General features: G+C 34.5%; 1 protein-coding gene across 1 annotated transcript in view; it reads right to left on the bottom strand.

Moving 5' to 3' along the window:
- slc9a8 (solute carrier family 9 member 8) overlaps positions 1 to 17071 on the bottom strand; it is a 59031-nt gene that overhangs the window by 24982 nt on the left and 16978 nt on the right. Inside the window, exons 6-9 of the mRNA XM_039734870.1 lie at positions 16279 to 16380; positions 14528 to 14562; positions 8017 to 8160; positions 2847 to 2985 (exon numbers count right to left, since the gene is read on the bottom strand). Coding sequence (XP_039590804.1) covers positions 2847 to 2985; positions 8017 to 8160; positions 14528 to 14562; positions 16279 to 16380 — 420 coding nt within the window. The remainder of the gene's footprint in view (positions 1 to 2846; positions 2986 to 8016; positions 8161 to 14527; positions 14563 to 16278; positions 16381 to 17071) is intronic.

The following is a 17071-nucleotide window of genomic DNA, read 5'->3' as shown; positions in this document are numbered from 1 at the left end:
CATCTCCACTACAAATAGGAAAAAGAGGCTACAATTTGCACAAGCTCACCAAAATTGGACAGTTGAAGACTGGAAAAATGTTGCCTGGTCGGATGAGTCTCGATTTCTGTTGAGACATTCAAATGGTAGAGTCAGAATTTAGCGTAAACAGAATGAGAACATGGATCCATCATGCCTTGTTACCACTGTGCAGGCTGGTGGTGGTGGTGTAATGGTGTGGGGGATGTTTTCTTGGCACACTTTAGGCCCCTTAGTGCCAATTGGGCATCTCAACCCAATAGAGCATCTTTGGGATGTGGTGGAACGGGAGCTTCGTGCCCGGGATGTGCATCCCACAAATCTCCATCAACTGCAAGATGCTATCCTATCAATATGGGCCAACATTTCTAAAGAATGCTTTCAGCACTTTGTTGAATCAATGCCACGTAGAATTAAGGCAGTTCTGAAGGCGAAAGGGGGTCAAACACCGTATTAGTATGGTGTTCCTAATAATCCTTTAGGTGAGTGTATATTATATATATATATATATATATATATATATATATATATATATATATATATATATATATATATATATATATATATATATATATATATATATATATATGGAAGAGAAGGTCTGTGATACGGTTTGCATATTAGCAGTTGGAGATCCACAAAGGGAAAAAATGAATCACGATCATAAAGTAGTTTTTATTCCTGAGCTTTCAACCTACCAGGGTCTTCATCAGAGGATAATGCTTAGACTTACAAGAATCAAAGGCAATATATAGCAATACCTTACAGGGGGAGGAGGGGGGTGGTGGTGGCTAGGTCCGTGTGGGGTTGAGGTTGTTGGGAGTAAAGTCTTGTTTATTAAGAATAAGTTCTTCTTAAGTTTGTATATGCTGGATTTATGTCCAAGTGCCTGTTGATGGCGTTCTCATTTGATAACCAGGATTCAGCCAGCTCTCTAGCACTTTTATTATTGGATTTAAATTTTACTTGTACATCGTCCCAATTAAATGTATGTCCTGTTGATTTAGTATGCTTATAGATCAATGACAGTGCGTCCTTTCTTCTGACGGCGTTGCGGTGTTCCTGTATACGTGTTGCGATTCTTTTTGAAGTTTGTCCTATGTATACAGTAATCCCTCCTCGATCCCCCCCGCGATAGATGAAAATCCGCGAAGTAGAAACCATATGTTTGTGTAGTTATTTTTATATATTTTAAGCCCTTGTAAACTCTCCCACACTGTTAACATTATTAGAGCCCTCTAGAAATGAAATAACACCCTTTAGTCAAAAGTTTAAACTGTGTTCCATGACAAGACAGAGATGATAGTTCTTTCTCACAATTAAAAGAATGGAAATAGATCTTCACTTCAGGAGCAGAGAATTTCAGAGAGAGAGAGAGAGAGAGAGTGCCTGCAAAGAAAAGCAAACAATCAAAAAATCAATACTTGTGCTTTTAAGTTTGCCGCAGCATTTTTTAGAGGAGCGTCAGTATCTTCTAAGCAAACAGCCTCTCTGCTCACATCTCAGAGAACGTCAGAGAGAGCGAGATTAAAGCAAACCATCAAAAAAATCAATAAGTGTGCTTCTGTAAGCACCGCGATAAAGCGGCATTTCTTAGAGGTGCGTCTGTATCCACTAGGCAAACAGCTTCTGTGCAAACAGCACCTCTGCTCACAGCCCCTCCGTCAGGCGCAGAGAATGTCAGAGAGGGTGAGATAGAGACAAGCAAACAATCAAGCTACGCGCAGGATGCATATCTCATAGCATTGAGGAGTTTTAGTTAATATGTAATACATGCTCTGATTGGGTAGCTTCTAAGCCATCTGCCAATAGCGTCCCTTGTATGAAATCATCAGGGCAAACAAACTGAGGAAGCGTGTAGCATAAATTAAAAGACCCATTGTCCGCAGAAATCAGCGAACCAGTGAAAAATCCGTGATATATATTTAGATGTGCTTACATTTAAAATCCGCGATAGAGTGAATCCGCGAAAGTCGAAGCGCGATATAGCGAGGGATTACTGTACCGCTGAGCACGAACTGCATGGAATGCTGTATACTGCGTTTAGTGTTTCTGCTGTCAATTTCTTGTTTTTGGCAAAAGAGGACCGTGCGCAGATTGTTCATGGGTTTGTGTGCTATTCTGACACCTGACTTGGCCAGGATGCGTGCAGCACCTTCAGACACATTGTGGTGATAAGGGAGTGAGTGCCAGGTTGGGTGGGGGTTATGATTCAAGTCAATTGTTTGTTGAGTTTTTTGGTATCCTCTGTGTGGGCTTCGATTAATGAATGTTTTCGAGTATCAGTTTGAAGTGAAAAGGTGGAAGAGATAGCGTCTCTCTTTCATTTTTGTTTCCTTCGTATTACAATGGGTGTGGACTCTTCTGAATAGAGTTTTAACACAGCGGTATACATATGACAAACTTCAAAAAGAATCGCAACATGTATACAGGAACACCGCAACGCCGTCAGAAGAAAGGACGCACTGTCATTGATCTATAAGCATACTAAATCAACAGGACATACATTTAATTGGGACGATGTACAAGTAAAATTTAAATCCAATAATAAAAGTGCTGGTTATCAAATGAGAGCTGGCTGAATCCTAATAAACAAGGTTATCAAATAAGGATTGCTATATACGCCATCAACAGACACTTGGACATAAATCCAGCTAATATATATATATATATATAAAAACTTAAGAAGAACTTATTCTTAATAAACAAGACTTTACTCCCAACAACCTACAAAACACACACACCACAAACACCCTGTAAGGTATTGCTATATATTGCCTGTTCATCACTGTTCATCAGCTACAAAAGATAATGGAACAGAAGGATACAAGTGCTGAAATGAGGCCAGTGAGGGTTCCTAAAGCTGCAGAGCCGAAAAACATTTTGAGGAAGTAGCCTAGGGCCTGCAGAAAAGTCTGCCAACCACTGACACCAATGTTATCAGAGCGGGTGAGACCCTCTGCTGTGCTAAGAATAGATGAAAGGCAATTTATACATGAAGAATTTTTCTTCTAAAAGATAAACATTAAAGGAAAAACAGACATTGTCACATTGTTCACAATAAAACAACTGAAACATTGTAACTCAGAATGTTACAAGAATTATCTGAATGTTGTTCTTCTGAAAACTGGAATTGCTGTAATTTTGAAATGTATATATATGATCAGCATTTTATGTAAAAAAATTACATTATATAAATAAAATAAGATTTTCCGCTATATTCTAATTATTTTGATAAAAAAAGAAATAAATTAATAAATAATAAATTTCATTTTTTATTAATCAGGCATTCAGGATTACATCATGAGCACTCTCCCTGATTTTTAAAAACAATAGTGAAAAAACACTAAGGGAAATTAATTATGATGATTTTCCATTATGAGATGTAAAACCAATAACCAATAACCAATAACAAATAAATAATATTTATTTAAAATAATTTAAAAAGCAAAACTTTAGAATGTTTTATAATAACAATATAATGATGATTTTGTAATGATGCCAAACAATAATACAATGCTTCTATTACATCACTTTTTATTCGTGTGCGCAATATATTATAACTTGCAATCACACTGCATAGCTCTTGTGGTTATGGTAAATTTGAGTGTGAGGGTAACCAGGGTAATGTCTATGCAGTATAGAGCAAATAACATCCTGTAATAGTATGCTTGAAAAACAGTCACAATAGATTTGGATGGGAAAAAGTAAAAAAAAAAAAAAAAAAAAAAAAAAAAAAAACAAACACTGATGAGCTATTTATATAGTGTTGTGTAATCTTGTTCCCATGAGTTTAATGAAATGGCAATATTAATTTGCAAGGTGCATGTATGAATATTATATATGTGCATGAAATCAAATTGTCTGTTGAGGAGAAATAAGTACAACTCTAGCTTAAATATCTAGTACCGTACTAACATGACTATCTAAGAAAGACATTAATTGCTTACAATTAGTGCAGAATGCAGAGGCCAGAATCTTAACTGGAAAAAGAAAATTCGAGCATATCTGACTAGTTTTAGTGTCATTACACTGGTTACCCGGGTCGCTTAGAATGAACATTAATATACTACTAATGGTTTATACAGCCTTAAGCAATCTTGCTCTATCCTAAATTTTGAAATGCATGTCACCTACACTTCAAGTCGTAATCTCTCCATCTTCGAATGGAGTCCTGCTTATAACTTCAAAAGCCAAACATAAAAGTGGTGGTCTTTTGCGGTTATGCACCTACAATCTGGAATACTTTACCTATAGAAATTTACCAGGCTAATAATGTGGAATATTTATTAAAAAAAAAAAAAAACAAACAACAGCTAAAATCTCATTATTTTCATATGGCTTTTTCATAATAGTTACAAGTTTTTGTTTTCATAATTAGGACTCAATTCCTGCTGATAACAAAGCATTTTACTTTATTATACATGTACTGTAATTCCCGCTTTCATTCTTCCATGCCAAAACTCCCAGTCGTTGTATATTTTCTCAGTAGAGCAAATTAAATTGTCTCTGTTACAGACTGAATTAGTTCAGGGAAAGCCAAAATGAACTACCACCTTTCTCAAGGTCATTGAGCGAGGTAGAGGCAGCTGAGTGGCTGGGGGTCCTTTGATAGGTGATCTCCCCCACCCCCTTGTAGTTTTCAGTCGGCAACATGCCTTGGTTCTGTACGCACCGTGTTTTTACTATCAAAGCATTCTTCAAAAACAACAAATCCATCATCACTATGCAACGTGCTGCCCAAACACACTTCAGCATTCCTCCTAACGGCGATATCTCAAATCAGAAAAAAATTCTTCAGTGAGCGGGTAAATTTAGACATATAGGTACAACACTGAACAGAAAATCTCAAACACCAAAAAACATCCAAGCTTTAAGGGCATGAATTTTGCAGTCTCCTAGATGTTCAGTGTACAAACATGCTTCTTCCTTAGGCATTTCCAACACATCTTTGAGGAGGATTTTGCACGTAAACCTTAATTTCCTGCACTACCATCATTTTGTCTGGATGGAACTCACTGAGACAGACTGGGAGAGCTGTAGTGAGTTGTGCACGAACATTCTACAAACCGTTCATCGAAATTACATTGTCACATGCAGTGACGAGGCACAGTTCCATCGGATTGGTTGCGTAAATACGCAAAAGTTTTGCTATTGGGTTGAAACCAACCCTCGTGAACTTCATCAGAGACCCCTGCTCAGTGAGCATGTTACAGTTTGGTGTGCCATTGTAGAATTTGGCATTGTAGGCCCTTACTTTTTTCAGGGTGAGGGGCAACAGTTACCATCACTTCAGAACATTACAATGAAATGCTAGAGAACTTTTTACGGCCCCACCTGGTTTCAAAAGGTTGGAGCAACAGCTCATACAGCACGGAGGTCCATGAACGTTTTTTTGTGGTAGATGTTTCCGGGGAAGCTGATCTCCCTGCATGGTGATGTCGGATGGTCTTCACATTCACCTGATCTCACTCTGCGCGATTTCTTCTTGTGGGGCTATCTCAAGTTCAAGGTATATACACATGCCAACCTCAAAACTATGAAGCCCTCAAGGACTCCATTTTGCCAAGAAATTCGCCGCTACTCCCCTTGAAATGGCCGAATGAGTCATGCGAGTATTCAGAAATCATCTCAAAGAGTGTACTGCTAATGATGGCCACCTCCTTGAAGACACCATTTTTAAAACACAGTGAAAGAAATCTATTTTGAATACCCTTTCTTGTGTCGCAATTAAATTTATTTTATCTTGTAGTGTTTTTATAGAATAAACATTAGAAATGTGGTACTTCTTTTTGGCTCACCCTGTACTATTTAAACCTTTCTATCTAAATATTGTATGATAACAGCTATAGTACTTTATCATGCATAATCATATGTGCAAACGGCACCACATAAGGTAACACATAATGCTACCTTATTATTGACACTTTATTGTAACTAGCTAGCTTTTGGTTAAGAAGTCCACTATGACTTTTATCAAGAACTAGAATGAAATAAAATGTTTTTGAGAATGAATCAACTTTTGAATACAAATCTGTATGACATCAAGTAGAATCTTACTGAATTTCAAATGGAAATAACAGTCACATTAACAGTAACTTAAGAATAAGCCATTTAATTCAATTATCTTAAATTACCTCACATGAATAAACTGGATTAGACAAGTAAATAAACTATAATAAAGTAAATCTCATTTTCAGTTATCTAGCATGCCTGCTGCCCATTCCTACAAATTAAAGTGAAAAGGAGGCATAATCTCCAGCCATCAAAAATACTGTTTTAAATAATAAAATGTAAAAAATAAAGAGAAAAGGAGAGTAGTCTTAATTACACATAAAAGTACAATTATTATATTATTTGCTCAAAACGTTCAGAGGCTTACTGCTAAAGATAAGAACAGCAATGAATGCAAAATTGTTAAAGGAAACAAATGTTATATTATTTATGTTACCATATGAACTGTGTAGTGGTGATTGAAAAAAAAAATGAATATCATGAATAATGTTTTTATGCTGAATAAACACAACAACATTTATGATATTACAGAAAACCTGCCTTTGCTTCTTCAGTTCAAAAAGTCACACCTGGGAGCCTTTGAATTTAATGTTTAGGTCAACACTGACAATTCTGAAATGATTCAAAAAATATCTCAGCAAAAAAATGTTCCTTTTTAAACATTTTGAGCAAGCAAAACGAGTAATGCAAGTTTTTTTTTTAATGCCATGGACATTTTCACATAGTTTGCTTTTATACGCCATTGGTCACTGTTGAGTTCTGTTGTGTCAATAACTTCTTTCTCTTCAGCATAAAAACATAGGATGAAAATTTTTTTCTTAGCCACTACTTCAAAGTACATGAGGTAACGATATTAAAAAAAAATACAGAATTTCAGGTTGGAGTATTCCTGTAAATTATACGAATAACAAAAAAGACATGAGTGTTTTTGATGAGGAATCCAGAACCAATCCAACTGATTTAGACCCTACTGGTCTTATTGTTTTGTCCATCTACAGATGGACAATACAGATAACATCTACAACAGAGAAACCTTGGATACACTAAAGTTTCAAGTGGACCAAAACAACATAAATATAACTAAAATGTATATAAAATATGGAATAATGTGTATTATATTTAACGATAAAGCACATCTAAAATATGCCACGAGTATCATGGATCCTAAAACTAACTGCTGAAACCTGTGAAATACAGAAGAGGTTCAACTCTTGGCTAATACAATCAGCCATGGCATCACTGAGGTGCCAAACTATTTTAAATTTTTAACTAATACAGAAATTTATGTCCAAGAAGAACTTCTTATTACAATGAGAAATGGCAGGAATACTTAATGCTTGTGTGTATACACAAATGAAAAATTTGCCTTGGTAGGGGAAAGATGATACTGTAGTTTGGCATGTTTGCTTCATCCATGAAATGATTCATCAAGAGGACCTGTGCAGCAAAAATGCTCACTTGAAAGAAAAATTAATGAAAAATGCTGAAATGCGTGAATGGGAGAATGAGTCTGAGGAGGGTATGCAACTTGTTTTCTCAATGGGTTATGGGCCTGGGGCACCTGTTCAGACTTTGCAAAGAGTGGAGGTCATACTCATTTTATATATTGTATGAAGGGCATCAAAATATTACACTAACTTCTCCTATACTTGTCTCACAAGCAACATAAAACTTCTTTTGCATTAAAAAGTATGCTATGAATGGCAAGGACTGGTCTTGTTTGAGAAAGCAAAAGCACACTCGTTCCACTGCAAGAGTTTAAAATGTCAGTTCATACACAATTTATATATGGCTACAACATGGTACATAATTTATTATGACAAGAAAAATGTAAAGGCATCTCTCTTACTTTAACACTAAAAATAGATAAATAAAATAGTTTGAAAAACCTCTGAAGGACTGAACTGAGGTAAATAGAAGACATCAAATTTAAGGATAAGCTGAATCATACACAGGTTTGAAAAGATTTAAAAGAGGTCTTACTTGGTAAGAACAATAGAAACTGCATCATTGAGAATGCTCTCTCCAAATACCAACATGTTTAGGACAGGGTCAACATTCAGTGCGTTGAAAATAGCAATGGTTGCAACAGGATCCACAGCTGATATTAAAGAACCAAAAGCAAAACTGATGGAAGTTAAAAAAAAAAAATAATAATTGGGTAAGAGGAGATAATTACTTGATGAAGAAGTAACATAATTAATATTGTTAAACTTTATGACTATTCTCTACACACCACCATAATATTGTGATGCAACTGGCTGCATATATCTTGATCAAGGCAATGCATTTAATCACCATAACACTGAGAATTAGCAGATTACCGTATATATTCGCAGATAAGTCAGGAGTTGAATTTACAGTAAAATTTCTGGTATTTTATAATGTCGGTCATATAAGTCGAATGCAGAAAACTCATGCTATTGGTACAAGGGATTATGATATGCTAACGCTGACCTGAGAGATAACCACGGAGCACACTGCCTTTTTTTTGTGTGGATGCAGCAATGTGCTGTATCAGAGGGTGCTCCTAACCTCTCTCTCTCTATCGTGCCTACGTGACCACACGGTAATACCCAAACTATTCGGAAGCAATGTTTGCACTGATGTGTGTTTTTTGTATCTCAAAACCCTTCTGCACCTTTATCGTTGGAGCATTTGATCAAAAGAAAAAATGAAGCTGGTTTTAAATTAAACATCATTGAAATAGCGAAAGAAATTGGTAACTGCACTGCTACAACAAAATTCGATGTGTCTGAGAAACTGCTGCGAGATTGGAGGAGGCAAGAAGACAAAAAAATAAATAAATAAATAAAATTAAGTGTCGCATTTTTGAACGGGCGTATAAGTCGGGGTCTGATTTCCTAATTGATTTTTCAGGTTTCAAGACCTGACTTATACATGAGCAAATACGGTAATTACCATTGTACTCTTACAAAAGATCAAATGCATGTAACAGTAAAATGCACAAAATGCATTATTTTATATTCCAACAAAACATGTTTATTTCAAGGGTGAAAACATGGACATCAAAAACAAAAAGGTATGAAAAACAGAAACTGGGGCCTATGATACAAAATATCAATCATATAGAAAGAATCTGCCTAAGACAGAACTCCAGTGCAGTGCAGGGTAAGGTTAATTGATGTGGTAAAAAAATTCTTATATAAGAGATGAATATGAGACAAAAGACCAAATGAATAATTTAATTATGTTAGAACATTTCTTTTGATATGGTTATACTGTACAAGTTTCAAGTGGGCCTAAGGACAGGAATAAATTAACTTCAAGTGTAAAAACTATTAAACAGTTGCTGTTTAAATGTACACTAATCTCCACAACTACTGATACCCCATGAGACCTGGGAAAAATGAGTAAAAAGGGTTATAAAAATTCACCTTTTGGTGAATTACCTTATTCCCAAGCAGAACAAATGACAGAAATCCAACATTTAACCGAAGTAAATTTATTCTGAGAAAAAAATAATTCCTCATTAAGAAATAATAATTTTTAACAAAACCAGACATAATAGTTTGTACAAGCTCACTTTCCCAAAATAATAGCACTGAGTCTTCTACAACATCTTATAAGGTTGTAGAATACATAACAAAGAATCTACGGCCATTCCTCTTAACAAATTCTCTCCAAATCACCCTATTTCTATAATAGATGTATGAATCAAAAAGTGTACTGTTCTGCTTCTTAAAAAAATGAGTATGCTTCAATTAGTTTGGGATTAGGACAATTAAGAGCCATTACAAATTGTTTCACTTATTACTGGCACCTGACCAAAACAAAACCCATCATTAATTATCTGATTGATTAAGAGCAGTAATCTTGCTTAACAAAAATCAATAAACTACTTTTCTCTCCCACATCCCCTACACTAGTTATTGTAATCTAAGATTACTTTGATGGCAAAGCAAGGATAATTGGCAAACCTGAATCCATAATTAATGAATGTGGGTGCAATAGATAAGCACTCAATTGTGGGTCAGTTTGGTCCTTGTGACCAAATATACCTGAACTGGCTCTAGCCCCTGAACCTGAAAAGGAAACTTTGTGTTAAGGCAATGGAGAGTTATCTGAAGGGCACTAATCTAGTAAATATGACAATTAAATGCATACTTATTTTTTGTATCTTTAATAATATATTGTTTGTTTGTTAATATTGCTTATCTAGTATTAAAACATTCAAATACAGTGTTACATTCTCTCAAACCTGAAAAAGATATTTAGGAATTCATAGGAACATAAAAGATTATGCTATAGATGGTCAGCCCTTCATCTCACTTTAGCGGGAAGAATTAACATTGTTAACCTAAGCTTCTCTTTTTACTCCAAGACATTCCAATATCCATCAATAAATCTAAAGAAATTAGATTCAACAATAACCTCATTTATTTGGAATTCAAAACATCCACGTATCCAAAGAGTGACCCTACAAAGGCCTAAGGCGGTAGGCGTCATGGCTCTACCTAACTTTATTACTGGGCAGCAAATATACAAGATATTAAAACCTGGACATGAACACAAATAAATGAACATACAAAGGCTTGGACCGCAATAGAAATAAAATCTGGCAGTACTTCTTTACATTCCTTGCTTTTTACCCCAATAAATGCAAGTTATCGCCAATATACTAACAACCCTATTGTGCTTCACTCACAGGGTTACTCAGAATATGGAACCAATGTAGGAAGCATTTTAAGATAAAGAAGCTTTTATCTGTGGTACCTCTGCACGAGAACCACATTTTTTCACCCTCTTTTTAATGTCTGGAAAACATTTGGGATTAAATCACTTAGAGATCTGTACATAGACAACGTCTTTGCATTCTACGAACAATTACATTCCAAATTGAACTTTCCAGCAACGCATTTCTTTCACTACCTTCAAATCAGAAACTTTGTTAAACAGAACCTGCCCAATTTTCCTCACCTCCCACCAACGTCTATGCCGGAAAAAAATATTGATCAGTCTTGAGGACTCAGACAGCATTTGTGCAATATATAAAACCATTTCACAGTCCCTCCCTTTCAAAAATCCAAGAGGACAGTGGAAAAAGGATCTCTCACTCAATATCTCAGAAAAGGAGTGGAAGGTAGCAATGCAGAGAATCCACTTGAGGTCCATATGCGTAAGGCATACAATTATTCAACTCAAAATTATATATCGAGCACATCTGTCTTGCTTACAATTGTCCAAAATGTTTTCAGGGCAAGATCCAACCTGCAAATGTTGCAATCAAGTTCCAGCCTCATTGGGCCACATTCTTTGGGCCTGCGCCAAACAAACATCATTCTGGACCAAAATCTTTAAATGCCTATTAGACAGCCTTGGTGTCACAATCCCTCCTAACCCATTAACAGCTGTGTTTGGTGTACTCCCAGATGGGCTTAAAGTGGAGAAAGACAAACAAACTGTAATTGCCTTTACTACAGTATTGGCACATAGACTTTTTTTGCTCAACTGAAAGAATCCTAATCCTAACTCTCCTCTTTTAAGTCAGTGAATAACTGATGTTATATACTATTTGAAATTGGAAAAGATCAAATTCGCACTTAGAGGATCTTTGCAGAACTTTTTTCAAAACCTGACAGGATCCAATCAATAACATTTTAGAATAAGCTTTTAAAGCACTAAGGAAGCAGATTCTCTCCCCTTTTTCCCCCAGCTATCTTTATTCACTTATTAATTAATCTATTTAGTTATTTTCACTAGCTTTAAGTTTTACTCTGCCTGCCTAGCTCTCTTTCTCAGGTGTGGTGGTTGATTTGTTTTCAATCCTGTTTTTGTAAAAATTGATTTATTTGTATGTAATGTGTGATTTCAATAAAATTAAAAAAGAGATTATGCTATACAAAAAATCCAGTTTACTAAAATGTTTGACCTTTACCTAATTAAGTATTACATACTGAATTTCTTAAACTGGAAAAAATAGATTTGACTGTAGTTATTATTGGAAGTTAATAAGCATGGATTTAATAGTTATTAAGGACTATTCTTTTTATATGTAATCACATTATTTATTCTGCATTTGTATACATGTAGGCAGAATTGCTTCCCTAATTAAACTCTGATAAAACTGATTTTGCATAACCTGCCACTGAAAGTTAATTATGCATTTCTTTGAGATCCCGAAAGACTAATTTACTGAATCTGTCTTACAATATAAAAGACAAAATATAGCAGGATCTTAATTACTACATTAAAGTAACATTGTTTATTGCATTAAAAAATATATTTGACATAATTAATTAGGAAAGTCAATTATTCATAACATTTATGTTACCAGTAAGAATTAAAGAAAGGTTTACAATAATGTTAATGTTTTAAATTAAAAATTTGCTGCAGCACTGTTAAAACATTATTGAATTTTTTTTTGTTAGAGCATATACTTTTATATTATAAACTTCACTAAACAAAACTGAATATAGCTTTTAGCTTAAGGTTAAAGTACAAGAAAACCACATTTGACAACGAATGTGTATAACAGAGCCTGTAACATTGTTATCTATTTTATTAATGAGAGGAAAACTGTTTTTCACAAAGTTACAACCTATAAGTTCTTCGGTCAAAAAACAAACTATTGGTTTGAGATGAAAAGATGTATGCCAAAATTACATCTTTTCTTTCTGGCTTTGTGTTCTTTCACCCACATGTTTAGCATACAGTGGGTACAGAAAAAAAAAATCACCCCCCTTTAAAATATTCACATTTTGTTGCTTAGCAGCCTGAAATGAAGACACAAACAAAAAATATTTTCCAGCTGTATCTACCTAATGCAGCTTATAACAGCCAAGTGAAAGATATAAAAGCAAAAGTGCAAAAAAAAAAATAAAAAACAAAAAAAGAAGAATCTGTGAGAAAGTTAAAGGATCATCCTCTCCTAAAAATACTTGTGTAACTATTATGAAGCCAAGATGTGCAGCCCATTAATACAAGATGAAAGCACTCGGAAACAACATCAAGCTTCTAACAGGGCCACCCAAACATTGATGAAGTGAGCAATTTTGAAATAAAATGTAGTCTAAAGTAAGAAAAAAGGTTTAAATCTGAGTAATATTTGCACAATGTGCATGATGAGTCAGGAATGCACTGACAGAATTAAGTTAGCATTTGGTCTAACAGAGGATTCAAAAGGGCACTTGCAGACAGTCCAAAAGTAATATTGTACCTTTTCAGGTTCAAATTTGGCCAGTTATGTGCAAAAAGAATGTGAATTTACATGGTGAATAAATGCAAAACAAAGGCTATTTTCCTTTTACCCAACTGAACATAATTCGAGTAGGGTCTTCTACTTGTTCATCTGAACCCGTGCCAAGTATTTCAGGCCAAAAGTTTAACATTTCTGTTCAATAATCTGGATTAACCATTTTTCAACTACAAGTAGAAAAAGGGCAGCAACATGTTTGGCACTACAAGAAGTCTTTGGATGTTCCAAAAGGCAAATGATAGGTTAGCCACGAGAACAATAAAGAATAGAAACCAAAAGATGAGGCAGAAGAAAGTAAATAAGAAGGCAGGAAGTATAAGAAGGCAGGAAGTACAAGGATGTCCCTTCCATTGGAATTAAACATATTAAGAACAAATTAAAGGGCACACCCCACATACCCTATTTCGAAACAAATGCCATTGTGACTACAGCAATAAAAATCAAAACAACCCCCCAGATGCTTACCATTTCCTACTCTGACACGGGGTGTCCACTTTCCTCATTTAAAATCCCTGTTTAACCACTGCTAATGTAAATACAGCAGCTTCAGTGAGGCTTCCACCAAACCTTCGTGTGTGTGTGTTTTTTTTTTTTTTAATGCAGTTTAGTTTGCCACACAGATTTGTTTCTCTGTCATATATGCAGGCTATGTCTGAAGGATAGTATTATAAGTTAGCATGCCGAAAAAATAGGTTTTAATTAAATTTGAACAAGATATAGTTTTAGGTATTTGGCAGAGTGTTCTCTTGCAAACCTCATAGATATGAACAACTAAAAGGGACAGTCTCAGAGGAGATACCAGTCATCAGGAAACATGCAAAGATATCAAAATCAAAGACCATTAGCAAGCAATATCCCTTATTTTAACGTCACCATAAACAAGAATATAGCTCTGACAGAAGTGCAAAAAACAAAAATGTGGCTACCAAACATTTTTCAGCACTCAGAATCAGTTAATATTAATACTGTCTTACAAAAAAACATTAAAAGGGAATTTCAAATGTTCAAACTGTAAAGCATAAAACCTGAACATATAAACTATAAAGCTTAAACTTTGCAGTTAATACTTTACTCTTACTTAAAAACTATGTACAGCATTAGTCTTCCACCAATATTTTTATATTTGGATTTCTAAAGGTCAAAGTCTTACTTTAATATACAGATGTATTTATAAATGATTGATGCTATTGATTATTAAATGGTTATATTGAAAACTAGTCTGAAATTTCAATATCCCCCCAACCTACTAAGCTAAGTAGAATTCAAAAATGGTACCTGTCTGTCATTGTCATCTTGTAAATAACATCCGCCTGTTACAATAAAAAATAAATATTGTATAAAATTCACTGACATTCATACTGTATCTTGCCTAACTTCATTGAATTCTATAACATTTTAAGATTAATATATGCAAAATATTACTGCATCAAAATGCCAACCTCCTTCCATACTTGGTATAAAAAGATACAAATGTCACCATTTTGACCAATATTTTAAAGGATATCCCAATTATTTCAATTAATTTATAATTTGATTAACCTAAGATGATCAAAGATAGCTCCAGAATGCTGGGTTATAATCTCTGTGTTGAACTTGCACATTCACAATGTATCTGCATTTTTTCTTTTTTTTTTCTTCGTTTTCTAATGATGTGCATGTGGGCATCTGAGTATGGATATGTATGCCCAAAGCTGGAAATATAAGGCTGCACGCCCTTCGATAACCCAGAACTGAAGTGGAAAAAATAATATAGGTGGATGAATGAAACGATCATTTATTTTTATTTTGGCCAAGAGAGTGCAATAATTCCCAAGTTCAATCATGGAGGACAACTGTGGGGGCAGGTTTTGTCCCAGCCTGTTTCACATTCTGCCAGCAATTTGACCTTGAACTGATCTCATTGTTGAATTGGCTAGTTTTTGTTTTTCTTCTATTAGTCTGCATTCAAAAAAGCACAGTAGTGTAAGATTTACCTTTATAATAAATTCATGAGTTTCTACATTTAATAATAGCACTTCTCTCTTTTTTCATTTTCCTATTAGTTTGTAATTTTATCTCTCTTAAATTACATTGTAACAATAAAAATTAACAATGAATGAAGTAGATACCAAAAGAATGGTGAAAGGCTGTATCTGTTTATGAGTATCAGACCTACTAGTGTGCTTATTAGTAATTAATGGCCAAAACACCAGGAAAATTGTAATGAAAATCTTAGGCATGATGAAAATCTTAAAAATATAAGAAAACAAACTAAAGTACTTCCGTGTAACATGCAAAAATGCTTACTAATAAAAACGTATACATCCAGGTTTGTCTATTTTTAAACACAGAGACTGAAAAAAATAACAGCTTGTATAGTTAAGTAAGGAATCCAATTAAAAGTAAAGTTGGTTGGGATGAAAACCTGCAACCACAGTGGTCTTCCAGGAATGAACTTGGGAACTACTGCCATAAAAGACTATTGAGGAAAAAAAAAGAAGAGGTACACATTATAAAACTTTGTGGTTGCACATTTAAAACCAAAAAAGTAATCCTTTAAAAAAAAGTTTTTGAAAAAAATTGCTTTTGCTGTTTCATCACATGAACGTATTCAAAATTTTATTTCTAAATTACAAAAAAATTAGACATTTTACATCAAGCAAGCATGGTGTTTCTTTATGAATTATTGACCCTACTTTAGTTACTGTAAGCAGTTCCTAGCAGTGTCCAATACATTTGTGCAATTATAGATTTTACATAACAAATTTATATAATGGATTCAAGAAAATTGCTGTTGTTCTGGTGATTAAGATTAATGTGTCCTTTGAAAAACTCAAACACCCAAAATTAACAGACTTGGTTGCATATACATAGTAATAGCTATTCAATGTATGTAAGAGTGTTGAGGATTAATTGGAAAAATTAAAAAGAACTTTGAGGTGACTTGTGTGACAATCAACAGAAATGACAAGGATAATGCTTTTAAATATCTGCCAAAAAAAGATTAATGGTGATTTAGAATAAACAGAACAAGCCATTCATCATACCTGACCAAGGAAGTAGATTCCTCCTCCCACAATAAAAGCAGAAATGGCTGTTCCAAAGACAGCAAAAAGTGTGATAGAGCCTATGTTCTGGAAGAAGTTACCCTGTAAGGGAAAGTTAGAAGTTTACTCCTACATAGTCAAATATTTTGAGTTCTTCACAAGAATAATATACAGTATTTATTGAATTGTATTAAAATGTGCCAAAACTCAGCATCCAATGACAGAGAGGCATAAAAAATTTGTGCTCTGAGAGAGACAATTGTAACCAGTCTAGGCCCAAGCCAGGAAATATGGTAAAAGATAAAACCAAAAAAAAATACAAAGGGATGCCCCTAACTAAATTAAATTACATTTTAAATATGAATTTAAGATAATCTGTTCTGACAGTTAATCTCTAATTTCTATTGCTAAACAAGCATTTGATTTGCGTCTGTAACAGCCACTGTATTAAATGTATAGTACTTGTAAAAGTTAGGTTTTTTTCACTTTTATTCTTTCAGTCATGATCACAATACATACTACCAGACCCCAGGGATCTGATGCTGTTACTTTTTATCTGAAACTGGGAATAACTGTAGATATGAGTGGTGTTTTGAGACAATTGAACTGGACATTCTCTGATCTGGATGGATAATAGCTGACACACAGACGCTGGCGAATCTGCCGTATTAGTATCTCATTGTCACTTTATTTGTCTGCACAGGACTCCAGCACATGCAGAGGAAAGAATATTCCTTTGCAAGGTGAGCCATGAACACTCTTCTTTTCTCAGTGGACCGTGTACATGCCTTGC

This window comes from Polypterus senegalus, chromosome 14 (genome assembly GCF_016835505.1).
Source record: "Polypterus senegalus isolate Bchr_013 chromosome 14, ASM1683550v1, whole genome shotgun sequence".
Classification (NCBI taxonomy): domain Eukaryota; kingdom Metazoa; phylum Chordata; class Cladistia; order Polypteriformes; family Polypteridae; genus Polypterus; species Polypterus senegalus.
The sequence above is the reverse complement of the archived record's forward strand: the minus strand, read 5'-3'. Positions and strand labels throughout refer to the sequence as shown.